This window comes from Malaclemys terrapin, chromosome 1 (assembly GCF_027887155.1).
Source record: "Malaclemys terrapin pileata isolate rMalTer1 chromosome 1, rMalTer1.hap1, whole genome shotgun sequence".
NCBI classification, from domain to species: domain Eukaryota; kingdom Metazoa; phylum Chordata; order Testudines; family Emydidae; genus Malaclemys; species Malaclemys terrapin.
In genome coordinates, this window is record NC_071505.1 from 49,261,703 (window position 1) to 49,282,915 (window position 21,213).

At 42.0% G+C, this 21,213-nt stretch overlaps 1 protein-coding gene and 2 long non-coding RNA genes across 4 annotated transcripts in view; 2 read left to right on the forward strand and 1 right to left on the reverse strand.

Moving 5' to 3' along the window:
- LOC128834848 (uncharacterized) overlaps positions 1–21,213 on the forward strand; it is a 100,723-nt gene that overhangs the window by 50,760 nt on the left and 28,750 nt on the right. The window lies entirely within an intron of this gene.
- On the reverse strand, positions 3,212–5,155 carry LOC128834844 (uncharacterized). The gene is made up of 3 exons (XR_008444496.1): positions 4,985–5,155; positions 4,296–4,517; positions 3,212–3,441 (listed from the first exon to the last, which is right to left on the reverse strand). It is a non-coding gene; the product is annotated as an uncharacterized LOC128834844 (long non-coding RNA).
- On the forward strand, positions 17,834–20,863 carry LOC128834835 (uncharacterized). Its single transcript, XM_054023968.1, has 2 exons — positions 17,834–18,442; positions 19,515–20,863. Exons 1-2 carry the CDS (start codon positions 17,908–17,910, stop codon positions 19,997–19,999), a joined length of 1,020 nt encoding a protein of 339 aa, XP_053879943.1. The 5' UTR covers positions 17,834–17,907; the 3' UTR covers positions 20,000–20,863.

The following is a 21,213-nucleotide window of genomic DNA, read 5'->3' on the forward strand; positions in this document are numbered from 1 at the left end:
GGTATCATAGGCGCCAATTCTGTGGGTGCTCCGGGGCTGGAGCACCCATGGGGAAAAATTGGTGGGTGATCTGCACCCACTGGCAGCTCCCCGCCCTACCCCCCAAGCTCACCTCTGCCTCTGCCTCCTCCCCTGAGCACGCTGTGTGCCAGCTTTTCCCCCCTTGCTCCCAGCGCTTGCACCGCAAAACAGCTGTTTTGCGCAGCAAGTGCTGGGAGGGAGGGAGGGAGGAGGGGGAACCTGGTGTGCTTGGGGAAGAGGCGGGGCCAGGGCCGGGATTTGGGGAAGGGGTCCAGTAGGGGCAGGGAGGGGGCAGAGTTGGGGTGAGGACTTTGGAGAGAGGGTTGGAATGGGAGTGGAGCAGGGGCGGGGAAAGGGTGGAGTCGGGGTGGGTCCAGAGGTGGGGCGGTGCGAGCACCCACCGGCGCCAAGGAAAGTTGGCGCCTATGTCCAGTATAGGGTGGGGTTTATGTGACCATAGCTTATTAGCACTGTAGTGTCCAGGAAGTGGATCTCTTGTGTGGACTGATCCAGGCTGAGGTCGATGGTGGGATGGAAATTGTTGAAATCATGATGGATTTCTTCAAGGGCTTCTTTTCCATGGGTCCAGATGATGAAATGTCATCAGTGTAGTGCAAGTAGAGTAGGGGCATTAGGGGATGAGAGCTGAGGAAGCGTTGTTCTAAGTCAGCCATAAAAGTGTTGGCATACTGTGGGGCCATGTGGGTACCCATAGCAGTGCCGCTGACTTGAAGGTATACATTGTTCCCAAATGTGAAATAGTTGTGGGTGAGGACAAAGTCACAAGGTTCAGCCACCAGGTTTGCCGTGACATTATCGGGGATACTGTTTCTGATGGCTTGTAGTCCATCTTTGTGTGGAATGTTGGTGTAGAGGGCTTCTATATCCATAGTGGCCAGGATGGTGTTTTCTGGAAGATCACCGATGGATTGTAGTTTCCTCAGGAAGTCAGTTGTGTCTCGAAGATAGCTAGGAGTGCTGGTAGCGTAGGGCCTGAGGAGAGAGTCTACATAGTCAGACAATCCTGCTGTCAGGGTGCCAATGCCTGAGATGATGGGGCATCCAGGATTTCCAGTTTTATGGATCTTGGGTAGCAGATAGAATACCCCTGGTTGGAGTTCTAGGGGTGTGTCTGTGCAAATTTGTTCCTGTGCTTTTTTAGGGAGTTTCTTGAGCAAATGGTGTCATTTCTTTTGGTTTCAGAGTAGCAGCTGTGTCAGGGCTGGCTCCAGGCACCAGCTTGTCAACCAGGTGCTTGGGGCAGCCGCTCTGGAGAGGAGCAGCACGTCCAGGTATTCGGCATCAATTCGGCGGATGGTCCCTCCGCCTCAGAGCGAAGGACCTCCCGCCGAATTGCTGCCGCAGATCGCGATTGCGATTACGGCTTTTTTTTTTTTTGGATGCTTGGGGCAGCCAAAACCCTGGAGCTGGCCCTGAGCTGTGTTAGTCTGTATCTGCAAAAAGAACAGGAGTACTTGGGGCACCTTAGAGACTAACAAATTTATTTCAGTTTATAAATTTGTTAGTTTCTAAGGTGCCACAAATACTCCTATTCTAGTTTCTTTTGGTAACCCTCAGTGGGATCAGAGGGTAATGGCCTGTAGAATGTGGTGTTAGCTGCCTAGCAGCCTCTTGTTAATATTCCAACCTATTCATGATGACAACAGCACCTCCTTTGTCAGCCTTTTTGATTATAATGTCGGAGTTGTTCCTGAGGCTCTGGATGGCGTTGTGTTCTGCATGGCTGAGATTATGGGGCAAGTGATGCTGCTTTTCCACAATTTCAGACCGTGCACATTGGCGGAAGCACTCTATGTAGAAGTCGAGTCTGTTGTTTCGACCTTCAGGAGGAGTCCACACAGAATCCTTCTTTTTGTAGTGTTGGTAGGAAAGTTTCTTTGGATTAGTGTGCTGTTCAGAGGTGTTTTGGAAATATTCCTTGAGTCAGAGATGTCAAAAGTAGGATTCCAGGTCACTGCAGAACTGTATCATGTTCGTGGGGGTAGAGGGGCAGAAGAGGCCCCAAGATAGGACAGATTCTTCTGCCGGGCTAAGAGTATAGCTGGATAGATTAATTCTTGACGTCTGATTTGTGTCCATTTATTCTTGTGTAGAGACTGTCCGGTTTGCCCAATGTACATGGCAGAAGGGCATAGTTGGACCATGATGGCATATATCACATTGGTAGATGTGCAGTGAATGAGCCTCTGATGGTGTGGCTGATGTGATTATGTCCTATGCTGGTTTCCCTTGAATAGATATGTGGACAGAGTTGGCAACGGGCTTTGTTGCAAGGATAGGTTCCTGGGTTACTGTTTTTGTTGTACGGTTGCTGGTGAGTATTTGAAATAAAAAATTGTCTCCAATGCATTCCAAGAACTTATTGGATAATCTGTGCCCTGCCGTATTACTTTCCCAACAGATGTCTGAGTAGTTGAAGTCCCCCATCCTCACCAAGTCCTGTGCTTTGGATGATTTTGTTAATTGTTTAAAAAAATAATCATCCACCTCTTCTTCCTGGTTAGGTGGTCTGTAGTAGACCCCTACCATGACATACCCTTGTTTTTACCCCTTTTATCCTTATCCAGAGACTTTCAACAAATCTGCCTCCTATTTCCATCTTAACCTTGGTCCAAATGTATACATTTTTAATATATAAGGAAACGCCTTCTCCCTTTTTCCCTGCCTGTTCTTCATGAATAATACCAGTACCTTTTATACCAATGTTTTCTGGCATTGTGTTGATTTGAATCAGGAACTCATACCTTTAGGAATTGGTTTATTAAAAATTTAGTTTTGTTACTGGCAAAACTGCCACAGACATGGGGCCAGATCCACTAGTGAAGCTGAGGTGTGTATGGCACAGCTGTGGAGGGGGAAATGCAAAGATGCCATTTGTGCTCACTAGTCCTGGGGCAAGTTCCATGCTTTGCCAGCTGCTAGCACCCCAAGGAGCCATTACAGTAGCTGCGGATATCAAGAGTGCAGGAAGACCCTTGCCATGTTCCCTCCTCCCTTACCACACCACCTCCAGTGACAGTAAGGAGAAGAGTGGCCTAGAATTTGCTATGGCATCTATACATCACAAGAGGATCCTCTTTTGCATGGGAGAACCTGGGGTAGTTGGATCTGCTGGGTTTAGGACTGCAGGAGTAACAGAAAACGACTGTAGTGTGGACCAGGATTCTCTTTTCCAAAAAAATTTATCTAGAATGATACAATAATAACATAATACTTTTTTTCCACATTCAGGATCAAAGTATATGGCTCTTATGAGGGACACAGAAAGCCTTCAGTGAGATGGTACTGTTTGTTGCAGTCTACAGTATCGTGGAGGCAAAGGGCAGGAAGACGGCACAGGGATTTGTATACCCTGACTGCTACAAAGTCCTGGTGAATACAGATCCAACCCCCTTGGATCTAAAAACAAGGAAAAATCAATCAGGTTCTTAAAAAGAAGGCTTTTAATTAAAGTAAAAGGTAAAAATCATCTCTGTAAAATCAGTATGGAAAATAACTTTACAGGGTAATCAAACTTAAAGAGCTCAGAGGACCTCCCTCTAGCCTCAGGTTCAAAGTATAGCAAACAAAGATAAACACTCTAGTAAAAGGTACATTTACAAGTTGAGAAAACAACGGAAAACTAACACGCCTTGCCTGGCTGTTTACTTACAAGTTTGAAATAGGAGAGACTTGTTCAGAAAGATTTGGAGAACCTGGATTGATGTCTGGTCCCTCTCAGTCCCAAGAGCGAACAACAACCAAAACAAAGAGCACAAACAAAAGCCTTCCCCCCCTCCAGATTTGAAAGTATCTTGTCCCCTTATTGGTCCTTTGGGTCAGGTGTCAGCCAGGTTACCCGAGCTTCTTAACCCTTTACAGGGAAAAGGATTTTGGAGTCTCTGGCCAGGAGGGATTTTATGGCACTGTACACAGGAGAGCTGTTACCCTTCCCTTTATAGTTATGACAGACCCAAACCCCAAATAAATCCGTTTTACTCTGTATAAAGTTTATACAAGGTAAACTCATAAATTGTTTGCCCTCTATAACACTGATAGAGAGATATGCATAGCTGTTTGCTCCCCCAGGTATTAATTACTTGCTCTGGGTCAATTAATAAGCAAAAAGTGATTTTATTAAGTATAAAAAGTAGGATTTAAGTGGTTCCAAATATTAATAGACAGAACAAAGTAAATTACCAAGCAAAATAAAACAAAAAAACATACAAGTCTAAGCCTAATACAGTAGGGAACTAAATGCAGGTAAATCTCACCCTCAGAGATGTTCCAATAAGCTTCTTTCACAGACTAGACTCCTTCCTAGTCTGGGTCCAGCAATCACTTACACCCCCGTAGTTACTGTCCTTTGTTTCAGTTTCTTTCAGGCATCTCTTTGGGGTGGAGAGGCTATCTTCTGCGCCAGATGAAGACAAAATGGAGGGGTTTCCAGGGCTTTTCATATTCTTTCTCTTGTGGGTGGAAACCCCTTTGTCCTCCTGTGCAAAATCACAGCAACAAGATGGAGTCTGTAGCCATCTGGGGAAGTCACATGTCTATGAATGATTCAGCTTTTTGCAGGCCAACACTATTGTTTACATGTTAGTTTGAACGTTTCCAGGAAAGCTCAGATGTGGATTGGCGTCTCCCAAAGTCCATTGCTAGTTAAGTACTCCCAATTACTTAAATAACCCCTTCACACTATGTTGACCAAATCTGCCTTATGTACTTTCTACAGCAAACACTTTAAATACAAACATAGAGCCAACACTCATAACTTCAGATATAAAAATGATACATGCATACAAATAGGATGAATATATTCAGTAGATCATAACATTTACAAAGATATGCTACATGGCATATCTAGCCTAAAACATCTTCCAGTTATGTCATATTTACACTCATAAACATGTTTCTATAAAGCATTATGGGGTGCAATGTCACAACAGTAAAAGAGTTTTACCTTCATTTTTTCATCTTTATCCCCCCGGTCATCTCTGCTTTCACTGCTTCTATGGTCATGCAAGGTTTTTGTCTGGAAATCCAGAAGCCCCAGTGGTCTGAGTCCCTTCATGCTACCTGTTTGCTCTGTTTCTAGACGCTGCTTTTTTTTCTCCTACTAATCACATCTTCTTCCTTGCTGGGGGGTTTCACCTGACTGACTGCTGCACCATGTTTTGTGTACCAGGTGCACATTATTATGGGTAATAACATGTGGGTAATAACATGAGAGGACTCTATGTTTCTAAAAACAAAACTTGTTCTTAATTAAGGAGACTATTTACAGGGATGCTGTAACTGTAGCTAGCATTGCATCATTCCAACCATGTGTGCACAGACTGGCTTCCTGGTGCCTGCCTCCTCCAAATACTTTTCTCCTGCTACCTGTGTTTCTCTCTCCAAGTTCCATGCAGGTTGCTACAGCAGCCATAGGAGTGGGAGAGGGTTTCTTTTCCCTCACAGACACTTGCAGTCTGACCTGGTGCATGGCCTACTCACTCAACACAATTTATCCCATATTCTGAACAAGTGCAAAAAAGAAATGTACATGTAAATAATCAAATAGGCTCTTATATTTGGAATAATGACTATATATTTTTCCCATTTATCTGCTAACAAATACTTTACTAATGCTTTCATACTATTGAATATTTGGATTTCACATATCATTACACTTGTATTTTGTGCTGCTGGCATAGTTTCTAACCTCATAAATTGCTATGGAGCCTCTTTTGAATGTTTATTTCATTAGCACACAGATATAATAAGACTGAGTCAACATACTCAAGGCTGCTAATCTTGGTCTGTCAGATATGACATTCTACAAACAGGATATCTAGTTTCTTTGGACACCAACAGTTTTATGCAATCTCCTAACAGCTGAAAGAAGATGGGAACTGTATGTAACCTTTTGATTTAGCAGAGACAAAGATTCAGAAGACAGAAAGGGAGGAGGAGACCACTAGGGCTTGAGCTCAAAAATTAAGGTTGTGGTAGTTAAGAGACTTTGAGCCAAATTCAGCCCTGGTGTAGCAGGTTCAACTTCATTTACTCTGCTGGAGTCGTACCTGCTTATGCCAACACTGCATTTGGCTCTGTCTAAGTTAGTGGACCATTTAAAAAACACAAATACTAACAGATCATCAGAAGAGTAAAACAGATAATTAAGACTTCTTTTGTAAACTGTGCTGCCTCCGCCATTTGCATCTAAATCACAGCCATTCTGATGACATAGTGCTAGAAGAAATATCCTTTTATCACTGGACTATATAAAATTGACAGAAAGAAATTAGCAGTAAAGACTTTCAGATCAGGGTTTGGCCTCTTGGGGATAACAAAGCAGACTCTGAAAGACACACAACAGCATTTCAGCACTTGGGCACCATGCTTTACTAGGTTACTTAAGACATTACAAGTAATGTATTGTTTAGTTGTACCCATGTACACCATTAAAACTATTGCAGTGTGGCATAGATTCAGCAAGTTGAGGTCATAACATGCCAGCTGGAGAATATTAGGGAAAAAATGCTCCTTCAATTTCTGCTTAATGTTCTGATGAAAATAAAGCAGCCAGTCACTTGTACTGTGATTATGTTCACCTACAGTACTTTATAACTACCATTCTCTTTACTTATGCTGGATTTAGTAAAATCTCTTGTAACTTTCCATCTTTGAATTTCCTTCATACTTTTCAGTGATGCATATTTTATTTCCAGCATGTTTCTTTTGAAAAAAAAAAAAAAAAAGTAATTAACTGTAACAATATGTTACTCTAGCTGTTTAAGGTTTTATTTTTACAACAAAACTGTCTTAGAAAGAAAAATTATATAAACACACAGGATGCATTTGGCAACGGTCTGCATGAAAGTTGTGGAGACTAAACCCTATAGGGTCCTTTCATAGATAATTATTCCAACATGCAAATGAAAATTGTGCATTATTCATTTTTTGTCAAATAAAATAATTTTCGTTTGCTTTGCTGGTCTTGTAATAAAAATCTGCCAAGAGCATTTCTTTTAACTCATCTAAGAAAGACTATGAAGAACACTCCATATTTAACTCACTTTTAGATCACTGTGGCTTGAGAATACTTTTAATCTTTTTTCCATTTATAACTGTACTGCTTGACCTTTTTGCAGCAAGGTGTCTTGTATATAAAATGTCAGAGGGAAGATTATAGACATGGGACAAAGATGTAGTTTAATTAAAAAAAGTCCTGTGAGACTCAAAAAAGGTTACTGGCCCAGATCACAAATATTTAATGCCAGATTACTATTTATGATGCTAAAATAACAAAAAAAGGACTTATGGGTAACTTGTAATTGACCAACCTTTACAGATGCATATGATTATATTAAGCTTCAAGGAATAACTTTCACACTAGCTGGGAAATTAATTCTAAAAAATTTAAGAAATTGCTCTTTCATGTTTTGTATTTGTTAAAGAAATATCTTTACAAAATGAAATAAGCTAATTGTTAAAGATGTATTTCCAATTCAGAATGGCACAGTAGAAAAATGCAAGAGAAAGCACAAGGGTTTTTTATTCATTTGTTCGTTCATTGATCTGGTAGTTCAGGCACTCAAATAACATGGCTATCAGCACAGCAGATGGATAGATAGATCTGGTTCTATTCTTGCTGATTTTTCCATGAATAGCAAAAAGCTGTTCAGAAAGCTGAAAGGCACAACTGTGCTTCTTCACTTAAACCAGATTGTGGTTTTGATCCTTGGGCTAGTGGATATGCGATATATGTATAAAGTGATACTCTTGAGATTGGAGGAAGAAAGGGAAGGATAGACAATGACTGCTGTTCACTATGCTAACACTTCTTGCTATTTAATTTATAAAGTAACATGAGTTTATGAAGCCAGAGGCAAGGAGCTCTGGAACAACCATTTAACAGTGGAGATGTGAAAAATTTGAGTCCGAATTTTAAGAGGTGCTGATTTTAAGAGGACAGGTCACTGATTCAGAGTGATCTTGATTGCTTAGGAAACTTGGTGCAAGCAAATAATATTTGTTTTAATAAAGCTAAATGTAAATGTTTACATCCTTCTTTATCCAGTAAGGGCCTGATCCATAGATTCCTGGATTCCAAGGCCAAAAGTTTTGTCTAGCTTAAACTTCCAGCCATTGGATCATGTTATACCTTTGTCTGGTGGAAGTTTAAGCTAGACAAATTCACATTGGACATATAACATACATTTTTAATTGTGAGAGTAATTAACAGTTTATCAAGGGTCATGATGAATTCTCCATCACTGACAATTTTTAAATCAAGATTGGATGTTTTTCTAAAAGATCTGCTCTAGGCATTATTTAGGGGAAATTCTATGGCCTGTGTTATACAGGAGAGCAGAATAGATAATCACAGTGGTCCCTTCTGGCCTTGGAATCCAGGAATCTATGGATCAGGCCCTAACTGGATAAAGAAGGATAAATATGTTGTCTCCTAATAAAGGCATATTGATACCCTGGAATGAAGGGGAATGTTACCACAGAACTTGACCAAGCTAATTTCAGCCATATTGGGTGCATTCAGCCACCATTAATTAATAAAATAGAACACCACATAGGTAAGGGTTAATTTGGACAAGCAGGGCATTTGGAGGCAAGGTCAAATACTAGCTGCAGGCATGCAGTTTCTGCTAATCAGAATGAGAGGAGAAAAGAATCAACAAATTATGAGACTGAAAGAAAATCAGTGGATGGAGACCTTGAGTTTAGGTACCTTTGATATAGAAGCTTATTATGGCTAACATTGTTAGGAATGTTTTGTTGATAAGTAGTTTATTGCACTTAGAAGAGGTGATGACCCAGTAGGAGTCACTATGAGTTATGTGTTTGGTAAAAATTAATTATAAAAAGACTAGATAATAGCGTGTACTTGGAACAGGTCTCTGAAGCTATCCTGAGAGACTTTTTCCCGACACCCTACTCCCCGGAGGACAAGCAACCGGCCATTATTCACCTGCGACTAATTACTTAAACTTATTGCGGATGTGTGTGTGTGTGTACGCACATGCTTAAAATCTAATAAATAGTCATTTTAAATAACAGCAGGCTTGCTTGTATCAATCATTTATCAGATGGAAGTGCTATGTTCCCACTGATTTATTCCTGACACTGCCTGGAGAGAAACAGTTAAGTTACCACTTAACTTTGGGTTAAACTTTGGGTTCTGAAAACCCTGGGTAACAATATGGGAAAGCTTGATACTACAATTTATGCCACCTTTTCCATTAAAATGCAGTGTACATATTGTGTAGTGTCAGTCTGTGCAAGTTGTACTGACATTTCATAAGATTTAACAATTTACATAACAGTTTCCTTTCTGACTGAGATGATCTGATTAAGCTCTTTGTAACAATGAGTCCCATAATGAGATATTAATTAATTAATTATTATTACCATAGCTGACCAATAATTGAATTGAAGATAAATTCTGTCAACCATTACAAGCTCAACATTTATCCAGAATTAACAGAGAGCAGTATCTGAAATGCCACAATGTTTTTTTACACATATTATACACAGAATTTGGTAGGAATCATGTTTACTTTTTTAATGGTAACCACTATATAAAGACATAGTGGTCAAATGCTTATAAAAATATATCTGTCAGTATATGCACCCAAACGTCCATATCCAAAAGGCAGAAGAAGGTAAACCCTACAAGCAGTGTAGAAAGTTTTTTTCAGAAATGGCAGACACATATAATTGAGTAGAAAGGATGACATTGTCTTGCAAATAACGTAACAGTTATTTACCACACTGTGTATTTGTGTGGATTGGAAACAAAAAGCTTTATTTATCATTGTGTTCTTCCCAGTGCTGAACATTTATGTAATCTATTTGACTGCCGCGCCATCTGTCTGACATTAGCCAATAATTTTACAACTGTTTACTGCAACCTTTTTTCATGATATGTCTGTAAATTAAAAATGGTATTAGCTCATAAGTTTTTAATACAGGGTCGATCATATACACCACCATGAAAATGTAGGATAATATGCCAAATGTCTAATTTTTTACAAAGGAAATAAAATATGAGCCTACATTTTCAGCTGTTACAAGATTGAAGTCTCCAATCATGAGTGTGTCTACTTAGGTATGGGCCTGTAAATAAAAACAATATGCACCTTGTTTTGATTCTTCAGAATTATTTGCCATTTATTTATTTATTAATGATAAATTGATAATGTAAATTCCACCAATACAACTTCTTCCAGAGCCAAACAAAACATATAGCTACTTCCAAAAAATGACCCTTAATATTTAGCAACATGTCATGCTCAGATAATCTATCCCTTTTCCTTAGACACTCCGCCCACTTCCAAAGAAAGAAAAAAAGGAGACCTGACAAAATATTTTAAATGTAAGTGAATAAATGGAATTAAAATCAACATCAACAACAATCCTGTAACCCATGTCAAAGCCAGTCTATGCCACTAACATGGCACTTAGGATTTGACCCTTGTGGCATCATCATGTTACAACTTTTCATCATATTAGACATATGGCCCGATCCTGTAAAACTGCCATGTACAGACCTGAAATTCCATTGATTTCAGAGTGTGCAGATTCAAGTCTTTGCCTCTTGATCTGAGAGGAGAGGTCACAAAAATCACAGTGCTCAGGGTTAGTCAGCTTTGTGCATGATATCTTTTCAAACGTTACTGTTTCTACTGAACTCCTATTCCAATATATTATGCCTGGTGTGATACATATTTGCCACATTGTAATTATTTGGCAGCAATTATAGCCCCAAATCATTTCCCCAAATTTTGTTATTGGCTCTAGACCAGGGTTTCTCAACCTGGGGGTCATGACTCCCCAAAGGCTTCAGTAGCGTCACAGTCACCCTGTCTTTTCCCTTCATTTAAAACATTTACATGTCTAGCCCTTATTGTGCCAAAGACAACCCTGGAAATGCTAAGTGAATCTGAACTGTTGTAGCAATGTCTGCCTGAATTTGCAGAGAGCCTGTAAAAATGGCTCAGATATATGAACTGCCCCATTCATTTCAAACAAGGCCCGGTGATATTTTATCCCTGGAAGTTGGCATTTTTCCAATCTGGAATGGAATTCAGCATTTTTGCAACCTAGTTTACCATTATGCTACAGCAAGGCATCTGACTATTATTTCAATTTCCCTGCCTTTCTGTGACCAGCTTGCTGTTACCTCAAACTTTCCCTTCAAGGGGAGAAATAATTGGATTGCAGCCTAGATATGGAACCTTGCCGGTTGAAAACAAATGCAGGGGCTCTCTACTACCCTGTCCTTATACTGCTAAGTGGGAGGGTGGTTCCAGTTAGATTCCCCTTGAGACAGGAGGGTAATTCTGAGAGGTCCCCATATGGAAAAGGTTAAGAACCAGTGATCTAGACCACTGGTATCCTCCAGAATAGACAATTCAATGTTCAGTGAAATGTTTATATGCATTGATTTGAAAATAGAAACGTTTTTAGTACTCTCACATTTTGTGAACAACATCCCCTTAAATTTCCATCACTGGTCTCAAACTGCAAGCCATGTTTCCTTCATGTGTTATGTGCCCACTAGATACTATTCAGGATCTTTACTGCATTCCTCTGCTTCCTCTGGATGTTCCTCACATTGGAGCCATAAGCCAGATTCGTAGGCTGTAAGCCTAGAATGTGGAGAGGAGGAGATAAGACCTCATTGATCTCATGCAGTGGGGGCCAGCAATCTCTTGCTAGGGTCATCCAGAGAGGATTTTTGCCAAGCCAGTCAAATACAGCCTTGATTTATATCAAGTAATTTGAATGGTCACCGCAGGACTTAAGATACTCCCTTATTGGCCAGAAGGTCTGGGCCAGTCAACAATATCGGAAACTCAAGGGAAGTGGGACCATTCATCACTACTTTCCTCTGTGCACTCCACTTTTCACTCCTGTGCTGGACTGGAATTAGCCATAGGTTCTAGCATTTTATATATATGTTATACAATTCTGGTTGCTGTTTAATATGATGTTAACGTGTTGTATAGTTTTTTATTGTTTTAGTATCAGGAATCTATAATTGCAGTCGGGTAAGTAATGTGTTCATTGGCAGAAGTCTGCAACTTTGTTTTCTGGATGGTTCTTGCTGTTGTAAGCAATGTGGCAAATAATTTGGGAGAAAAGATAATTATGGTTACTTCATCTGGTGATTGAGTGTAGAAACTGTGACATCTTAGAACTATGAAGTCCTACAGATCTGACATAGGCAAAACTCCTTCTGTCTGCAGTGGGAAATTTACCTACATGCAGACTGCATGATCAAGCCTCTAAGGAAGCAACGGCAGATGTACAGTGATATGCTTGGTGTTGCCTGGGGACTGTATCTTCAGTGAGCACTATTGCAAACAAGCAGTAAAATTTCCATAATGCAATGTAACAGTATATGACAATAGTTATTGCCGTACAGCTGCTTCTGCTCCTTCACATGAAACCGTTGTTCTGGGATTCACTACCATGCTGGAGGAAGTGTTCTAATGGTATTGGCAGTTTCTTGCAAAACAAAATGAAAACAGATATCTGGAAAGTTTATTTAATTGTTTTAAAGCAATGTTTAAAAAGCTTGGACAACTGCAGTTCTCAAGGGTTACCTGGACAATTTCTTTCAGAAGGTAAAGTATATATTACAACTTATTGATAATATATTTAAAAACATGAACAACGTAAAAGTACAAAATAATTTACCCTAAGTAGTTACTCTGTGATAAAAAGGTTAAATGATCCCTTTGAAATATGGTCAGATTCAAGAATGCTGGGGGAAAATTGCTCTTTTTTTTTTAAGGGAACCCCTAATCCTAAATTCTGAAGTTCTAGCAGACATGGGAAAATATAAAAACAAGATACAAACAATGATGAGCCTGGTTCTCTTCTGTGCTATGAGCTCCTTGGGATGCTCTGGTGGTGCAAAGGGGTTTTAAGCCAGCAGACCTGGTCAGCTGGGAATTCCCACTACACTGGCTCTCTGCCTCCCCCTGGGAGAACTGAATTGTTGCTGAGCTCTGATTATTCTTTGCTGCTAGAATGAAGCCATGGGGCCAAAAGCAGGTGGTTGTAATTTAGAGCAGCCCTGAAAGGGATAGATAAGACAGAAAATATCATATTGCCTCTATATAAATCCATGGTACACCCACGTTTTGAATACTGCGTGCAGATTTAGTCGCCCCATCTCAAAACAGATATATTGGAATTGGAAAAGGTACAGAAAAGGGCAACAAAAATAATTAGGAGTATGGAACGGCTGCCATATGAAGAGAGATTAATAAGGCCTGGACTTTTCAGCTTGGAAAAGAGACGACCAAGGGGGATAAGATAGAGGTCTATAAAGTCATGACTGGTATGAAGAAAGTAAATAAGGAAGTGTTATTTACTCCTTCTCATAACTCAAGAACCAGGGGTCACCAAATGAAATAATAGGCAGAAGGTTTAAAACAAACAAAAGGAAGTATTTCTTCATACAATGCACAGTCAACCTGTGGAACTCTTTGCCAGGGGTGTTGTGAAGATCAAGACTATAAAAAGGTTCAAAAAAGAACTAAATAACTTCATGGAGGATAGGTCCATTAATGGCTATTAATCAGGATTGGCAGGGATGCAAAACCATCCTCTAAAGTGTCCCTAGCCTCTGTTTGCCAGAAGCTGGGAATGGGTGACAGGGGATGGATCACTTGATGATTGCCTGTTCTGTTCATTCTCTCTGAAGCGCCTGACATTGGCCACTGTTGGAAGACAGGATACTGGGCTCGATGGACCATTGGACTGACCCAGTATGGCCTTTCTTATGCTCTTATTAATTTAATTAAAAAGCAAATGTGGGGTAGGGGGAAATCAAGACAATACAAAGGAAATCTGTACAGTGGAATCCTGTAAGCATTCTAAGTAATTTAAATGAAAAAGTACATCCAAATAGTAAATCTAGATAATTTAACAAGCAAAAATATATGTATATCTATTTAAAACAAGAAGAGACATCTCGCTGGTAAAATGCTGCTTTCTCCATACAGAAACTGTTTACACTTCCTGTATTTCGTAATCGTCTTATTCCTGGTCTGCAGCATTTCTTAGAATAATGTTCCTATAATGGATAGGGCGCATAAGTTAACACATCAGTGGTTGACTACACACTCCATGTAAACCCTTGAAGAAAAAATCTCCACTCTGGCTGTTTGAGAGCAACATTGCTAGTGGAACCTCTCAAGATTCCGCTTGCACCTCCTCAGAATGGAAGTAAATGGCAGGCAGAAAAGGAGTGACTGCTTCCAAAAAGCCAGGCTACCTTGCAACAAAGGGTTTGAAAACAATTGGTCTTGCTTGCTCCAAACACACTTGGGACTTCATGAGCATTTAACGGACCTTTTTAACAAATCACAGGACATGGTCAATATTTACCATGTCCTATGAATGAATCATTTTGCCAAGGAACTTTTAGCTCTGAGCATCTGTGGAGCCTAGATCATTGGAAGAGTGATGAACAGCCTACACTTAGAAATAGAATCTGGTATTTCTCACCATGAAGGATTTTCCATCTTCTTCAAAAAGAACATCAATCAAATCTATGACACTGCAATTAGCCCAACACCACAGACATGGTGATGGAGCAGTAGGGGATATAAATAAAATATTTTCTTCTCTGGTCAGGTTTCATGCAGCCCCACAAATGGAGATTCTGGTTTTATAGCGTAAGCAGTGCTCAACCATCTGCAAAATGTATTCTTGTGCCTCATGGCTAGGAAATGCCACACTGTTTAGAGGATTATTAATTAAATGCCAGATAAGTCACAAATGGTGTTTAGATCTAGATTCCCCTGATATTAATAATCTCATCAATTTCTGACATCTCAAATTTTTTGGTGGGGACATTTTACTGAGACAGTGGCAGCAATTCAGTTCCAACAATCTACAGATTCTTCAGGCTCCCTGGATCCTTATTAGATATCTCCGTGCCTCGGTTTCCCCATCTGTACAATGGGGATAAATGATACTGACCTCCTGTGTAAAGTATTTTGAGATCTAGGGAAGAAAAGTGCTATAAAAGATCTGGGTATTATTATCAACACAGCCTTCAATCTACTCATGGTGTGGAGACTGAATTTATTTCTTTAAATGATGTTCTCTTTCTGGCAGTGTACTATGGCTAGGTATTCAGGCTGATTTCATTGGACCTTTTGGCAGTGACTCATGCAGCTGATCCTGAACTGTAGCTAATTCATCTTCAGGACCTGGCAGAGGTGGATGGGATTTTACAGTGGTTTAGTTCATTCCTTTCAGAGAGGACACAGAAGATGATGGTAGGATAGGCAATGTGAGGTTCTTTGAAGTTTCATTTTGTTACCCTCTCCCATTCAACATGTACTTAGGGAAGATATGGAAACATCATAGACTGGCTGACTATATTGAGATCTACAACTTCTTTTCACTGAATTCTGATTCTGTTGTCTCCTTGATTCCCCATTGAAGGCCAAGTTAGGGTTCTGGAGGAAAACTAACTGACTTTCACTGATTCTGAACAAGACAGAAGTGATGTTATAGGAAAGGATTTTAAGGACCTGGTGGGGTTATGATAACTCCCTCCTTCCACACTCCCCCCCCTCCCCCCAAGTTATTTGTAATTTTGGGTTCTTGATATATCCATTGCTGTTCCTGGATTCCCATACTGCAGTTGTGACCAGAAGTGACCTTTTGATCTTTTAATAATGCCATATTAAGAGCTTTCCTTTCTAAGGTGGACCTCACCAATGACCAGACTTACTTCCAAACTGGGCAGTTGCAGTGGGCTCTCCTTAGGATGAACTTTTAAAGACCATTCATAAGCCCTAATTACTATAGAATACAGCTCCCCACCTTTTATCAGAAAAAGCTGATATGAACACACAAACAAACTTCTGTGCTGTAACTATCCATTTCCAGGTGCAATTTAGTGGTGTAGGTAATAATCAACAGTATAAAGTGCTGAATGGCCTGGAATCTAGGTATCCGTAAGACCACTTGCAGCACTCACTTTCTTCAGGGCATGAGTAGCTGGACATTCAGGGTGAGGGTCCTTGGCTTTGGAATTGGTTCTCTCCTGAAGTGCTCAGGTTTGGCAATTTACAGAAAAGAAGACAAGTCACACTTATTGACTCTACCTTTCTCTTAGTTTGGGCCTACAGCTGGAAGGGATGCATCTCATCAGAGAACAAGGGAGGAGAAGCATGTGTGGTTTGATCTGTGCCAGTTTTGGCAATGATCTAATTTCTTGATTTCTGTAAAATAATTAAATATCACAATGGTGGGTGCAATAGTAAATAAAATAAAACAATCACTGCAGGACAATAAGAATTGTAAATCACTCCAAAGGCAACAAATGTTGCATGATTGCATGGAGGTGCTTCGGTGCAAATCTCTTTTTCATGTGAGGAAAATGTCAGACTGGAAGTCCTGGGTAAGTGTCATGGTCCCTGTGGAATCTGGTCATTGGGCTTCTGGTTTGGATGGCTGCCCAGCGATCAGTAATTCCACTGCAGCCTGGAAAGAGAAATGAAAGATAGGAGCTGCTATATTTGGTCTGATCCAAATTTAATCTGAGCTGCTTGAACAACAAGGGGCCCCCTACAGGGATGATTTTAGAGGTCCACAATGAGTCATGTGTTTGAAACTCACGCAGAAGTTCTACCTTCCAGGTTCACACACCTGGCAGACTGTGATGATCCTGACGTTTGGGCCTGAATGACTGCATCTGCTCTTGCTCAGTGTGGATAAAGGCTGCTGCCAAGCCAGTTCACCAGCTGCATGAAGTGGAGATACAAATTCTGGTTTGTCCAGACTGGCTGCAGTGTCTCTGGGGGAATAGTTATCACCGGAGAAGCTGGATTTGGTATATAACAGAGGAACAAAAGAAGCAGATAATTTTATTTCATGCCAATTTCAATGAGATACTGGATCTCTGAGGAATCAGTTTGTGTTTCATTTTCACTCATGAAAATGGCTGGTTTAACTTTTTTTTTTTTTTTTTTTTTTTTTTTTTTTAAAAACACTATAGAGGCCTGAATGTGTTTGTGTCATCTTTGCCTGCAGACTGCTTGACCAATATTTTGACATTGAAATAACAAATTTGTTTGGCAATAAAATCTGTTCAATAGAGGTTTGCAGACAGATAGTCTGGGTGAGGAACTGGAACATAGGAACAAGGGACATATTCAAATAAAATGGTGTTTAATCTCCTTGCATATCCAAGTAGGGAGCTAACACAAAACACATTTATATAAAGTGAACTTCTTGAATGCCTTACTCCTTGGACCAGATTTTTTAGCTGGTGTAACACCATTGAAGTCAATGGTGTACTCTGATTTAAACCAGATGAGGATTTTGCACCTTATTTTAAAAATATATAGGCCCAATTCTCTTAAAATGAATATCCCTGATATAAATATTACGTACATTTTAAGTTAGAATCCAATAGCCCCATTGCCTATGCCATGCCGCACAAAGAACATGAGTGACTTAGGCCTGGTCCACACTACGACTTTAATTCGGATTTATCAGCTTTAATTCGAATTTACCCTGTAACCGTCCACACAACGACGCTATTTATTTCGATGTAAAGGGCCCTTTAAATCGATTTCTGTACTCCACCCCGACGAGCGGAGTAGCGCCAAAATCAATTTTAACATTTCGAATTAGGGATAGTGTGGCCGCAATTCGATGGTATTGGCCTCCGGGAGCTATCCCACAGTGCATCATTGTGACCGCTCTGGACAGCAATCTAAACTCGGATGCACTGGCCAGGTAGACAGGAAAAGCCCCGCGAACATTTGCATTTCATTTCCTGTTTGCCCAGCGTGGAGAGCACAGGTGACCACAGATAGCTCATCAGCACAGGTAATCATGCAGGCTGATAATCGAAAAAGAGCACCAGCATGGACCGTGAGGGAGGTACTGGATCTGATCGCTGTATGGGGAGAGGATTCAGTGCTTGCAGAACTTCGTTCTAAAAGACGAAATGCAAAAACTTTTGAAAAAATCTCCAAGGGCATGATGGAGAGAGGCCACAATAGGGACTCTGAGCAGTGCCGCGTGAAAGTCAAGGAGCTCAGACAAGCGTATCAAAAAACAAAGGAGGCAAACGGTCGCTCCGGGTCAGAGCCGCGGACATGCCGCTTCTACGCCGAGCTGCATGCAATTCTAGGGGGGGCTGCCACCACTACCCCACCTGTGATCGTGGATTCTGGGTCGGGAATAGTCTCATCAGCGACGCCTGAGGATTCTGCCGATGGGGGAGAGGAGGAGGAGGAGGAGGATGAGCTTGCAGAGAGCACACAGCACTCCGTTCTCCCCAACAGCCAGGATCTTTTTCTCACCCTGACTGAAGTACCCTCCCAAGCCAGTACCCAAGACTCTGACCCCATGGAAGGGACCTCAGGTGAGTTTACCTTTTAAAATATAAAACTTGTTGTGAAAGCAAACGGTTTTTAATGATTACTTTGCCCTGAGGACTTGGGATGCATTCGCGGTCAGTTCAGCTACTGGAAAAGTCTGTTAACGTGTCTGGGGATGGAGCGGAAATCCTCCAGGGACATCTCCATGAAGCTCTCCTGGAGGTACTCCGAAAGCCTTGCCAGAAGGTTTCTGGGCAGTGCATCCTTATTCCCTCCTCCATGGTAGGACACTTGACCATGCCATGCTTGCAGCAAGTAATCTGGTATCATTGCCTGACAAAGCCTGGCAGCGTATGGTCCCGGTGTTTGCTGGCATTCAAGCAACATCCGTTCTTTATCTTGTTGTGTAATCCTCAGGAGAGTGATATCGCTCATGGTAACCTGGTTGAAATACGGGAACTTAATTAAGGGGACAGAGGTGGCCGTTCCTACTGGGCTGTTTGCCTGTGGCAGAAAATAAATCCTTCCCTGCAGTTAGCCAAGCGCAGATGGGAAATTGGCCCTGAGTTTTTCGCGTTTGGCTAGCAGGGATCTTCCCTGTTACCAGCCACGCGGTGGGGGGGAGGGGTACAGCGATCATCCCAGAGAATTCATGGCGGGAGGGGGGTGGCGGCGGGGGGTGGTGGTTAGTTTGGTGCCTGCAGGGATCTTCCCTGATACCAGCCACGCGGTGGGGGGGAGGGGTACAGCGATCATCCCAGAGAATTCATGGCGAGAGGGGGGGGTGGTTAGTTTGTTTTCTGCTGCTGCTGCTGAATGTTAACAGAAAAACCGCAGCACTCTACAGGCTATGCTTGGTATGTGGGAAAGGAGGGCGCAGAAGCTGTAAGACAATGGCTTACCATGGCCGCATGCAAGCCGAATTCTGTTGCCCAGACCTGTGATCTCTAGCAGCAAAGCCACAGGCACTCAGCATTAAGAGGCAAAATGCGACCTTGCACAGAAATCACATGTGCTATGTAATGTGAATAGTGTTGGTCACCGTGAAAGAGTATAAGCATTGTTCTGCAAAATGTAGCTTTTTAAACAATTCTCTCTTTTTTCCCCTCCCTACAGCAGCTGCAAATTCCTCAAGCCTCCCTCCTCCATCCCGAAGGTTATCACAGATAAGGCGTCGTAAGAAGAGAACGCGAGACGAGATGTTTTCTGAAATTATGGAATCCAGCCGCAGTCACAGAGCTCATCTGAATGAGTGGAAGGAAACAGTTTCAAAGTATAGGAAAGAAGCCAGTGAACGTGAGGACATGAGGGACCAACGTGAGGACATGAGGGACCAACGTGAGGACATGAGGGACGCTAGAGATGAGAGGTGGCGGCAGGAAGACCAGAGGAGGCAGGATGCAACGCTGAGGCTGCTGCGTGAGCAAACAGACATGCTCCGGTGTCTGGTGGAGCTTCAGGAACGGCTGCTGGAAAACAGACTGCCGCTTCAGCCCCTGTTCCACCCTCCCCCCTCCCCATGTTCCGTATCCTCCTCACCCAGACGTGTAAGAACACGGGGGGGGGGAGGCTCCGTACACCTTCCCATTCCACCCCAGTAGACAGCCCAAGCAAAAGGCTGTCATTTTTTTAACCCTTTTCTTTGTGGCTTTTTCCTTCCCAGCAATCCTCCTCCCAAATACCACCCGGGTTCCCTCCCTCTTTTTCTAATCTATTAATAAAGAATAAATGATTTTTAAATGATAGTGACTTTATTTGGTTTGAAAGAAAGCTGGGGGAAGGGGGAGGGTGGGTTCCTTACAGAAAATGAGTCAATAAAGGGGGCGGGTTTTCATGAAGGAGAAACAAACAGATATTTCACACTGTAGCCTGGCCAGTCATGAAACTGGTTTTTAAAGCTTCTCTGATGCACAGCGCTTCCTGGTGTGCTCTTCTAATCGCCCTGGTATCTGGCTGCGCGTAATCAGCAGCCAGGCGATTTGCCTCAGCCTCCCACCCCGCCATAAAGGTCTCCCCCTTACTTTCACAGAGATTGTGGAGCACAAAGCAAGCAGAAATAACAATGGGGAGATTTCTTTGGCTGAGGTCAGAGCGAGTCAATAATGATCGCCAGCGACCTTTTAAACGGCCAAATGCACATTCTACCACCATTCTGCACTTGCTTAGCCTGTAGTTAAACAGCTCCTGACTCCTGTCCAGGCTGCCTGTGTACGGCTTCATGAGCCATGGCATTAAGGGGTAGGCGGGGTCCCCAAGAATAACTATTGGCATTTCAACATCCCCAACGGTTATTTTCTGGTCCGGAAAGTAAGTCCCTTGCTGCAGCCCTTTAAACAGAGTAGTGTTCCTGAAAACGCGAGCGTCATGAACCCTTCCCGCCCAGCCCGCGTTGATGTTAGTGAAACGTCCCTTGTGATCCACAAGTGCTTGCAGCACCATTGAAAAGTACCCCTTGCGGTTTATGTACTCGGTGGCTTGGTGCTCTGGTGCCAAGATAGGGATATGGGTTCCGTCTATCGCCCCACCACAGTTAGGGAATCCCATTGCAGCAAAACCATCCACTATAGCCTGCACATTTCCCAGAGTCACTAACTGTCATAGCAGCACCTGAGTGATTGCTTTGGCTACTTGCATCACAGCAGCCCCCACCGTAGATTTGCCCACTCCAAATTGATTCCCGACTGACCGGTAGCTGTCTGGCGTTGCAAGCTTCCACAGGGCTATCGCCACGCACTTCTCAACTGTGAGGGCTGCTCTCATCTTGGTATTCTGGCGTTTCAGGGTAGGGGACAGCAAGTCACAAAGTTCCATGAAA